The sequence below is a fragment of the Cottoperca gobio genome, chromosome 4 (assembly GCF_900634415.1).
Source record: "Cottoperca gobio chromosome 4, fCotGob3.1, whole genome shotgun sequence".
Classification (NCBI taxonomy): domain Eukaryota; kingdom Metazoa; phylum Chordata; class Actinopteri; order Perciformes; family Bovichtidae; genus Cottoperca; species Cottoperca gobio.
In genome coordinates, this window is record NC_041358.1 from 14,668,967 (window position 1) to 14,681,692 (window position 12,726).

A 12,726-nucleotide genomic window follows, 5' to 3' on the forward strand; every position below is an offset into this window, starting at 1 on the left:
AGCAGTGCCTGATTAACGCTTTGGGTTTTGGGAGGCAGCTGATGGCTCCATCTGGGTGTGTTAAATCTGAGCTGAAACAGGAGAAGTGCTGGATACCGGCCAGCTGTTGCTCACTGACACCACTCGCTCCTTAACACCACCTCCCAACCATAGACGCCTCCGATCATAAAGGGAAACACACACTTCAATCTTGTCCATTTGTTTTAGCCTTACAGTTAGCAGTTAGCATCATTAATACTTCTATGGAGGCTGCTGAGTAGAAATGCACTATGTTGACATTTGAGTTGCGCTGTCTAAGATGAGGGGAGTCATATGCCAGTTGCATATTGTGAAATGGTTTACTGGGTGTCAGGCAAAGGTCAGGGTCTATTCTTGGCCTTATGCATAATGCTGGGTCTGTTCCCCTGAACATATGCACACATTGAATGTCACACTGGCTTTACAGATGATAAAAAGCACAGATGTGTCAGTCTCTTTTTCTATTTCACCACAGCATGTTTCTAGTAAGACCACACAACTAAATGTGTGAAATCAATAATTTTAGAATATTAGTAAATTCCCAATGGTAATATTAACATTCATCAATTTATCAAGACAGGTGGCTGTAGGGTCGCAACTATTACATTATTTGTTATGGATATGTGTAAATGTACTGATTAATCTGATTGTCAAAATGGTATTCATCTTATTAATTTCATTTATTTATATCTCAGACAGATGCTTTTTATTACCCAATCTGTTTTTATCTCTAGTTAACTGTAGTGAAAACTGCAACAAAATAAATGTATTTTTTGTGTCACAAGATGAAAAATTAGTGATCAACAGAATTAGTGCCTAGATCTAGCGCCTTGAGAATGCTTTTAGCTTTGAAAGGCGCTTTATAAATACAATTTATTATTATTAGTGGACAGGCACAAAGTGCTGGGAATTTATTTTCACAGCTTTGTTCATAGGTCAGCAATATCACATTTGTTGAAATGTCTATATTCTTGTTTTCTTATTTTGAATGCACATTTTTAGTTTTGACTAGATACTGGATTATGCAGCACAACGTGTTTAGGCTGTGGTTTACTGTTGCATCTATCATTGATAGTTTTCTTTTTCCTCTCTTCATTTGGTGGTCATTACTCCATCCAGTCACTGAGGTCAATTTTGATCTTTCTCAGCTGTGTTGGAGCAGAGATCAGATTTAGCCCAGATGACATCATATGCAGAGTTGGTTAATCCCAGTAAGAGGACTTTGTGTGGTGCTGATGGCTTGCTCCATCTACACAACTCTACTGCGGCTACCACAGGTTAAAACACAGAAACCCCCCCCTAATCCGTCATGACATAATCAAGCTTCAAGTGTTTCACTCTAAGAGGGATCCTTCAAATGGCATGTAACATTTCATCTCACACCCGTTCCCAGGCTGTTGTAATTACAGGATTTGATCCTACTTAGGCAGTGTTTGCTGTTAGCGCTGATATTGACAAATCTGTGAGCTTTTCAGCTGTGAGCAGCAGATATTATACGTCAGTTACCACTATTTATATGCTCATGACCATCTTTCCTGCAATCGTCATTGTAATTTGACTGGGAAGCAAGCCAATGAGAAATGGTGGTGTCAGATTGCTTGTTGCATGTAAGGTTGTCTGTTTACAGACACATCAGTGTTTCCCCTACCATTGTCTTGGAGGGAGCACTGCGCCCCCCAATGGAACCCTGCACGATTCAAGGTGTTTTTTTAATTCACATCTCACTTTTCACATTGAACAGGTGCTCTTTTATTAAATAAACTAAACTCTTATGTTATTTATCTATTTATGTGCATGTTTCAGTGTCTACTGAGTTGCTTTGCGCATTCACATTCTCTCCTCTGCTCTGTTTTGCGAAGGGCGGGGCCCCGCTCCCGACACACACACATGTGCGCGCATACTTACAGTCAAAGACAGAGCGGCGGAGAATTAAAAAGTCTGCACCATTTATGTCATTTGATAGGTATGATGTGATAATAATTACATATGTGTCGAGCAGAAAATTAATCTGCAACAGTATCGATTATCTATTAATGGTAATTGAGTAATTTATCTTAAATTAAATAATTTATATTATTTTAAAGGCAAAGTAAATCACTGGTTCCGGTGTCTAAATTCTGAGGATTTTCTTTATATTTGTAAACTGAATATTTTTAGGTAGGGCCTTTTTTTCAATCATAGTAAAACATTTATATAAGTTTCAGACGAACATAAGCTGTCAAAAACCTGAACAGCCACAACAGAACAGTTCCAGAGTTCAAAGTAAGGATAGGTCGACACCTTGACTGAAAGACTGCAACAGAATACATCGCAGGCACGAGCAAATATATCAGGATATTACGGTATTGTCCGAGTGGTGAGTGGTGTGTCATGTCACTACCTGATGAAGGTTAATTTAGGTCCCTAAACTGAAAAAGCTAAATAACTTGTTTCCCTCCAGCAGGATAGAGCAGCTGCTATCTTTGTTGGAGCACATTATTGTGGTCTTAAAAATAGGTTCTCATGAAGCTGGAATTCAAATAATCTTAGATTCAAAACATGTCTCGTTGCTGGTCTCATGCAGAGACGATTTGGTTTCAGATTCACAAAAAACGCACACGACTGCAGTGTGGAACAGCTGAGGTGGAGAGGTTACTGTAGCAGCAGGACAGACAGGGAAGGGCCCTTCTAGCCTGCGGGTCAGCTGCCCTTGACACAGGCCAGCACACTTGGCAAAAAGCTCCTCTCTGCAAGACACCACACAGGGCAACCAAAACTTCCACTCCAGTTTAGTATTAAACAAGATGAAGTTAAAGGGCGAGTTGTTGAATCAGTACAAATAAAATAAAAATATTTTCTTTTCTTTTGACCTGCAAATGTTGCATCTCTAAATGTATGTAGAAGGCAACAGAGGTTTTTATGATACAAATACCAAGGGGATGAGGTGACGGGTGTAGTTTTGTATATGCTTGGGAAAAATAAACCCCCAATTAGGGCTATCATCAGATTTCCACTACACAATTATCTTTCCCGAAAGAATTCACAATAACGATATTATCGCGATATCTGTAGAAAATGTGAAATGTTTTCTACAGTGTTAAATTATGATGTAGTCAAATTCATCTTTAACTTGGTTTATTGTTTGTTTTGTCGTAAGGGGCTGGATTATTTACATGATATTATCATATGTGTATTATTAACATGATATCAAAATATCACGGTTTTCGTCACCCATAGCCCCAATACATTCCCTTTCACAAAAGCTCTGCTCTGGGTGCAGCCCTGCCATGCCCAGGGAGCGTGTCGGCACGGGGAGCAGATCAACGATTATTTGATATGGGCAGGAGCTGTGAAAAATCCTCATCATATGCAAAGATGTTGCATAAGACATTTGCAGCCTGGCCCCGGTCATTTACACAGCCATAGCTTAGCCCATCTGCTAGAAATAGAGTTGACTCTTAAGTACGTAAAGCTACCATAAGCCTGTGTTTCCTATTGTAAGCTGTTTTAAAGGGTCCTGTGGTTTTATGCCATCTGTTTTTACTCATTATTTATATATTTGATATTTTCTTTCCCTCTCCTCGTTGGCATGGCCTGACTTGTGAGACGTGCTCGTTGTCCGTGTTCATGTGGGAGGTGGATTGCGCTACAGCAGTTGCCCGCTCCGCCTCCCAGACTAGTCACGTGTCTTCCACCCACAGTCCTCCACTCCTCTGTATTGCCTCTTGTCTTCCACTCTCAACTTCTATCCCCCAGCATGCTAGTGGCTGATTACTTCTCTGGCACTTTTTCCTGTTGGTATCATGTTGGAGCAGGATCGCTCATCGGTTTTTGTTTTTTGTATGTATTGTGAAGTGTTGAGATAGTAGATTAACAGAAGATAAACACCACAGAGACACTCAAGATGCATTATGTATCTAGGGCTGCTTTGCTGTTGGCACAAGGATACATTTGGATGACGTATTACTGTAAAGGCTCCCTGCATTGAAAATATTAGTTTAGATGTTTTCTTCCACCAGAGGTTTTGATTCTTGCAAAAATATAACAAAAGTGAGAAGAAGAAAAAAGAAGCATTTCTCTTGCTAGACATTGCATGTTCTCTAGCTCCAAATGCAGCTCCCTCCCTCAGAAGACATTCAAACATACAAAACTGGTCATTATCATCAGCCAATCAGGTGTTTGATTACATTGACACTGGGTGTGTAATGATCCAAAGATCTGGATCGATATATCAATTCATTGATCATTGATCCAATATCATCAACACAAAGCGAAAACATTGATCCAGTTCAACATCTTTAAGATACACCTTTTATTTAGAAATTCCCATAGCACGTCTGTTTCACCATTTCCGTCCAAGCGTAAACATTTCTTCCTAAATATTAAAACAGTGCTAGCGCCGGTAGCGAGCAGTGCTAGGGGTTTAACGTTGGAGAGAGAGAGAGAGAGAGAGAGGGAGAGAGGGAGGGAGAGGGGTCAGAATTAACGGTTGAGCTGTGTGTAGCAGTGCAGTGTTTTTACAGTTTATTTGTTGGTGAATAAATGTTACAACTCCTCAAGATCCAAGCCAAGCTCCTGTGTCTTGCTTGCCCCCTGCTGATTAAAGTGAAGAGGGCTAGCCCCGAAGTTACCAATAATAACACCCCAGGCTTGCTTAAGGTGGGCTCAGCTTTTAAGGTGGACCAGCTATTCTCGTTTTATTGACAAGCTGGCCAGAAACCAGACCTCCATAACAGGAGGGCTATTTTTTTATTCTTTTTTAATAAAAATAATAAATTGTTTTCATTTACATGTCTAGAAGAGCCCAGTAATAACATTGTCAAATAATATTTTTGTTGATTTTTGTAAGTTAATATAAATGGATAAATGGATGCATATGATACGGTCTCGCATCGATCGCAGGCCGCTGAAATGAATAGAATCAAAATAGTATCGTGGCAGACTTTGGACAGCGATACAATATTTGCAGATATCACAAAGAAGTTAGGACTGAGAACGGCCATCACAAAAGGATAAAAAAGGGAGTATTTTTGTTGTGTTGAACACAGCTCATATATTGTGTGTGCACTCCTACGTGCTAGCAGGGCACCAGAAGAGAAAATGCTCCTGATTTAATAAAGGCCTAATGGAGTGAATGTGGGAGCTTAACAGCTTTCAGCTTTTAGTTTATATAATTTAAAATAGAAACGCTTTGGAATTAGATGATCATGGGAAACAATTTTTAAGATTAAATCTCACTTCAAGCATCTCTTGAGAAGCTGCTATGCTAAATAAATGTTTAGGCTTTTATGTTTATAAATATGTATTTAGGTTAAAACGGCAAGCTATATATTTCACAACTAATTGACTTTACTTGGTTTACTTAAATTCAAACGGCACCAACATTTACATTTGACTGACTTTGAGGTCATGGCTGTGTCATTCTGTTTAGCATATCAGAGTTTATTCTATCAATTTGACAAACAGAATAATGTAGGATACGTCCGTCGACCTATGTAAAGTGTGTGAAAAGGGGTACTGCATACTGCTATTGTGGAAATGGGCTTTAGCACAGGCTGTGTCAAAGCTATTGAAGATTAAGGAAAGGAATTAAGTAGGGTGTTTGTTCTATCCTCTTCACGTTTGTCTATAATGCCCTTGTCATCATAAGAGTGGCCGTTAATCAGATTACATTTTGGGTTGTAAAGCTGGAGCTAGCGATATAATGAACAATATGTCCCAGTGGGTTGATTATCGGCCATGTCATCACAAAAGCCTGCTGTTCACCAGCTGGAAATGCTCTTTATCCTGTCACATCCCATAAGTCTGACCTGAGACTTAATTTAAGTTATATTAGGCATTGAAATAAGAATAGCATTGTACTGTAGTTATTTAAGTTAATTGCAGGCCGGGGTAATCATGTTGATGTGTATGCAAAGGTTGTCACTACTTTCTTCCCTTGGGGTGAAGCTCTTAACACAGTCATTTGTGCTATTGTGGTGTTGTAGTGAGTCTATAAGTGCCCTTCATTGTGTGAACTGAAAGCCATTCAAGTATTGATGTTTCAAAATTTCGAATGAGCTTTTTTTCCCGCCTCTTTTTTGTTTCTATACACAACACTCTGTTTTCTGTATTGAAAAGAACCCCCTCCACAGGCTTAACTGATCCAAACAGCCAACATGTCATCATACATAAAGAATATGAATACTGTGCATTAACTCATTTGTAAATGATGTAATATTTAACACTTACCTTTCTTTCTTTTTTCTCTTTTCTCTTTCAGGAACCTATAAAGTCCAGGGCGCCGCAGCTCCATTTGGAGTATAGATTTTACAAACAGTTGGGAAATTCAGGTAAGAGAGCTGCAGTCTGTAGATTATTAGCCTCTGATCATGATGTTAAATGTGAATGGGCCTTTTCCCACAGCATTGTGCTGTGCAGGAAGAGAGAACTCAGACTATATATTCAGAAACAGACAATGGTAGTGGATAAATGTGATCACACTGTTTACATACGGAAATGACTTCCACTCACATGCTTTCAGGTCGCTTTTGTGTTTGAGATATTAAAGAAGGCAATGTTATTATTATCACAATGCTTTTAATGTTGTTGTTTTTTAGATAAATTAGCTGGCAGGTTGGGGTAGTCTGGTCTGGTCTCATGAGTGTGACAGGCTCAGAGTATCAGAGTTGGGTAATCGGGAATAATGGCCGCATGAAAATGGATGCCTTTTCTGAGAACAAGTGAACAAATGGGAGAGAGATAGAGGACACAGATTTAATCCCTAAAAAGGTTGACACTCTGATATGGAGTGAGCTAAATATGTTGATTTTATGCCGGGCCACTAGCATTTAGCTTGAATTTAATTGAATGCAACAAATATGATCGTATCCTACCTACTATTTTGCCTCTTATTTGGGAGAAATGGACATGAGTGAATACTTCATTTAAATGCCAGGTTTAATAAAAACATTTTTTTTGCAGTTTCATGTCCAATCAGGTTTTCATTTTGTATAAGTACATATATGATTTACCTTCCTCTGTAGTCCAATTGACACAGATTGTGTTTATTTTCCTCTCTACACTGGAATTACTCGATTTACAGCATCTATTCAGGAAAAGGACCGTTTATTTGCATGGTGTGGATACAAGGCAAACATGAAGAGGGAAAGATACATTTTCAAATGTGGACATGAAACATTGGGGAAACAGACAAACGAAAACAACTGCAACTTCCATTCTACTTAAGGCTAGATTTCAAAGCGTGTGTCTTTCCACATGTGTGGGAGCCAAAGGATGCAATGAAAGCCATCTTCCTCTTTTCTAATCCCATCTCTACAGTACCAGAGTCTTTCCTCTCCTGCAGCACTGCCAAACATGTTAATGTGCTATGATGCATAGCTGCAGTGGCTCCAGGGCAGCGGCTCTTTGATCTGGTCTGGTTGGTCAGTTCGTTACAGAGGGTGAGAGAGAAGGCAGAGTCAGATGTTTGGGAGGGACTGGGACTTGATTTATTTCCACAGCAAGGCCTGGCTGGCTGTTTTTGGAAAGGCTCACCTGTCATGTTTGCGTACGTTTGTGTAGATGCATGTGTTGATTTTACTGGCTCACCACACTCATGCTCAGTCTTTAATGCAGACACCATATGCAAACATGTTCCCACTGCTTAGTCAAATTGACAAGAGCAAAAGGTTTGCGCAGTCTGCAACCACTCAATACTGCATGCCCCATCAGTTCTTTTTTGGTCTCTTTGCCCAGACTAAGTTCTTTTTATAATAAAGTAAATGCAGGTACCAAGTCCCAATTGAAATTGTATTACATAATTTAGCCTAAAGTAAATTGTAAACCAAAGTGTTTTGATCATCAGTGTAACTGGTCTACATGGTGATTACTGTATAAAAATATAGATTTGAAAACTCATATTCATGTGGGTAAGCTTGTATGCATAAGTGCGTTTGTCATTCTCAGACTATTGCAAGTGGCCCTGCTCCTCTTGTTGCAGTGATCCTTCCCTGTGTCACAAATGTGTTTGTCTTGGTCTAATTTAGTGACACATGCCAGCTTCCTGGCTCCTTGTGCCAGAGCAAAAACCCTCCACTGTTGATAAGGAGGTGGGGCATTAGGGCAGTCCTTGACTATTTATAGACGGCCCTCAACAAGCAGTCTGGCCATTATGGTGTGTTTACTTGGATAGCTTCCCACATTATCCTCTGCCTCCCTGATTGACTATGCTGCCTGCAGATTGCAGGAAAACTCTAATGTGCATTGCTAACAGGGTGTGGCCACCTTTTCTTTTCTTTGTGTCTGTTTAAATCTGTCATTCTGATCTTACGCAATGCATGCCAACACATACATAAACTCAAAAGTGACTAATTGTCATCTCCTTTACCATTTTGCCTGAAAATAACAGAGGATTCCTCTCGTCCAGGCTTGTCTCTCTCTGCCTTTGGTTGTTTCTTCTGGTGCATTAAATAATAATAATAATAATAATAATAATAAGCTTTATTTGTATACCGTATTTTCCGCACTATAAGGCACACTTAAAAGCCTTTAATTTTCTCAAAAAGCGACAGTGCGCCTTATAATCCGGAGCGCTTTATATATGGATTAATTCTGGTTGTGGTTACTGATCACGAAGCAATTTTGTGTGGTACACGGCGCTCTGTCAAAATATTTTAGTACGACTTTGGTAAACTACATAGCCACACCGCTTGCAGCATTACGGCTACCGTAGTCCGCGTCGCAGAGTAATACATACTGTGCTTCACCATAATATTACAAGAGACACGCTTACGACGCGGACTTCAAACTCAAGGCTATCAGTCACGCAGTAGAACATGGGAATAGAGCAGCTGCGAGAGAATTCAACATTAATGAATCAATGGTACGGAAGTGGAGGAAGCAAGAAGATGACCTGCGCCAAATAAAGAAGACCATTTGGCGGTATCAGACTGTTTTTTTTACGTGTTACAACTGAACAAGGTTGGGAGTTATTGTGAATACGCTCATTAACGTTTGAACAATGTTGAGAGTTATTGTGAACACGTTTAATAAAGTTTGACTGACTGACTTATCTGACTGTTTTGTTTCGCTTAATGCGCCTTATAGTCCGGTGCGCTTTATATATGAAAAAAGATCGAAAATAGACCATTCATTGACAGTGCGCCTTATAATCCAGTGCGCTCTATAGTGCGGAAAATACGGTAGCACCTTTCATACAAGAATTGCAGCCCAAAGTGCTTCACAGCAAAAACATAGTACAAGATTAGACAGAGCATTTACAGTACAATAATCACAGTGTTGATGTAAATGAGTGTGAAGTAACATTAATATTAATATAAAAATAGCAGAATTAAAATAGTATAAAATAGCAGAATTAAAATAAAATAACATTGGAAATCATGCCTAGTTTCCGTATCTGTGCCGTACTTAACGACCCTCCTGAAACCACATTCATCACACCATTCTTGTAAAAGTTTTATACTATCTGAGCTATATCTTGAAAGCATGAGATCAACAATGGGCCCCTGTGGCCTTTCAACTGGTGTACTCCCTTTGCTACACATTCTTGGTAGTCTTCCCGTTTCATAAACAAACCCCAGTTTGTTAAGTTTTATGAAATTAAACCCATCCTGACCGGGATATCCCTTCTTCCATTGAGACCACTGCTGGCCTTCAGCCTTCCTCTTATTTACTGAAGCCTGGGGTTGTGCAACATGTAAACATATTCCTAGCGCTTACACACAACTAGTTCCACAACTAATGGAACAAAGTGATGTTATGCCATTTACCTGTTTCCAAATGCACGCTGAACATTATTACACTATTATTTGATTAGATTATTCATTTATGATTGCTGCTGCACACCTTTTTACGGATGTACGCTGCAAGTCAACAGTGTGTACAAGATTGACATGACTCTCTTCACTTTTAGAATTTCACGAAAATGAAATTTGGAAAGTGGTCCACCTTAAGTGAGCATGAGCCCGAGCCAAAGTTGTTGCTAACTTCGGGGCTCACCCCCTTCACTTTAATTAGCAGGTGGAAATCAAGGCAAGAGGGACTTGGCTCGGGTCTTGAGGAGTTGTAGCATTTATTCACCGACCAAATAAACTGTAAACTGCGCTCCGTTCAATGCTATAGCGTTACTGCTGACTTCATGCACACCGTCGCAGGCACAGGCTTACTATACACCGACAGAGTGAAGTTATGCCAGGTAGACACACAGCTGACAGCCTTGCAGCTAAACTGTTGAGATGTGGTAGAGATTTACTGGAAAAGTGGCTGCATGTGTCAACGCAGTTGTCTGTTTTGCGCATACACTGCAGCTGGTGATAAGTTTGTGCATCGGTTATTGTTGCAGCTGGGTTCAATTTCCTGCCACCGTGTTTCAGCCTTTTGCTACTCGCATGATACTTTAAACAGGAGACAGACTATTAAGTCGCCAAAATAAAGTTATTTAAATTATCAAAGAACAAAAATCAATTGTCAATGGATTCAGCTAAATGCTGATTCTATGTTTTGTCTTTATTCCAAAAAAGACAATATCTCTAGTAAGCTGTTTACAATTTAAAATCGAGCAGAGGTCTCCAGCTGATGACTGACTATGATGATATGACTGAAAAGCTCACTTCACTGTCTAGCATGGGAGGAGTCATGGCAATAGATTAAAACTACTTATGTTGTCAACTTTGCTAAATGGGGACATGTGACCCTGTTAGTCCTGCATCCAAGTGCCTCAAATATGTCACAGCGTGGAAAACGCAGCGCTTAACGCCCAGGAGGAGCTTATCTGCACACTGTTAATTCTCTTCTGTCCTGAACAGATCCCAGCAGGATCTGCCTCCCAGTTCACAGATGTTTGTGAACATTGACAAGAGACCTGGCATTTCAGTTGCTCTTATTAGTAATAGCAGCACTAATAAAATGTGCTGCTTATAGTAAAGCAAGTCTTGTACCAGCCAGCCTAAGAGTGTGTGGCTTGTTCTTCCGTCACTTGTTGTCAGGGGAATGGCTGCAGAGATGGTTTGCAGTTTTCATGGACCAGCTGTCATTTAACTGCATTTCAGTGGCTGATTTAGCTCATGCAGTCATGGATACACAATTGCATGGCTTTTACTGTAATTAGTGTCACATATAAGGAGGTTTCCTCTTGAAAATTATTCAGTGATGGTTATCATCAGCATGCCTGTGAATATTCATGAGCCCCATCACGACTTTTGAGGGCACGGTATATGCCGTGTCAGTCACACAAGGTCTATGTTGATGATATTATTTCATGCAAATCATGGATTCTTATACATGACATTTGGATACTTTTAATGATAAAATCAGTTTGTGTTGACTGCTGTTGTAGGATTATTCTAGGTTAGATTGATAATATAATTTTATTTTATACTTGTCAGAGCACAATGCAGATGGATGCATGATAGCAGCAAATAACATAAGAAATATCAAAAGGCAATTCATACAAATTGACATGGACATTTACTAGTTTTATTAAGTAAATATTTTGTCATGATTTATAAAAGTAGCCCGCTGCTAATTGTCACATTTTACATTGGCAAGATGATACAGTTTTTGAAATTGAGCGATTTTACTGTGAAATTATTATTGTTTCACTTTAATACTTTTTTTAATGGTGGCTTGACTTAGTGTCTATTAGTAGTGCTCAATTATGAATCATCTCAACGGTACAAGAGTCCTAATGGAAAGGATGCAATGTAAGAAAGCAAATTAGGCCAACTGTGGAACATTATAAAGCAGTGCGATGGTTTGTAATGAGAATGACGACCTGCTTATGGCTAATCTTAAAAACAAAAAGTCTAGTCCGTCTGATAAATAACCTACTTGTTGCTGGTTTTACTTGCAATAAATGAAAGAGTGCTGTGTGGATTCAGAGAACAACTGCCCTAGTTTAACATCAAATCATTGCTTCACTCATTTTGTGTGCAGCTACTGATATAAAAGCTGCAAATATCTGGTAGATTTAATTGTTAACTAAATAAAAACGAGTAGTGCTGTTTTATTCTTCCCCATATTTAGCCCTAGCGTGTTTTGCGGGATTGTTCTGCCCATGAGCTAGGTTGCATTTATAGGTCCAGGATCAGTCTATGCAAGCTCAAGTGCTGATCACATTTCAGCCTTGTGAGAACATATCCAGAGCACTGGGCCTAATGGAAGTCACGTCTTTTACTCCTCTCAGTGCTCTGGACTCCATGTTCTAAATCTTTAATACACACTCCCTTTACTAGACCCTTAACTATGACATTTCTTTGTAGGGCAACATTGTCTTCAGCTGCCATGATGCAGCCTCCCCTCTTACTGTGAGGCCCTGCCTGCAGATACAATAGGTTGAATTGTCTCGAATTCTCAAGACAGCTGGGGTCAGAGCATTGCTGACATTGGCTTGCATTGAAAGCCAGAACATATCCCATAATGCTGAAAACAGTTGGAAGTGTTTTTTTTATATGACTTTATATAATAGATTTACAGACGTTTATCATCACAGAACTGATTCAGTTTGCTTATTGTGTGTCCATTTAGACAAGCCAACTGCTGAAATGGTTTGTTTGGCCTTTTAGCTTATGAAGATAACAAAGTTGGCCGTCATGCTTCATCATTCTATTGCTTTTGAAGTGCTCACTGTTTCCTATTAGAGAACATTTGCTGAGTAATTTCACTGTTTTATTGTTATGGTTGAGTTTGTGTTAACCATCACATCTCACATGGTCTCACATATCCTATTTT

At 39.5% G+C, this 12,726-nt stretch overlaps 1 protein-coding gene across 1 annotated transcript in view; it reads left to right on the forward strand.

Moving 5' to 3' along the window:
• Nucleotides 1–12,726, forward strand: part of csnk1g2b (casein kinase 1, gamma 2b) — a 37,369-nt gene that overhangs the window by 11,777 nt on the left and 12,866 nt on the right. Inside the window, 1 exon segment of the mRNA XM_029430543.1 lies at nt 6,260–6,329. Coding sequence (XP_029286403.1) covers nt 6,260–6,329 — 70 coding nt within the window.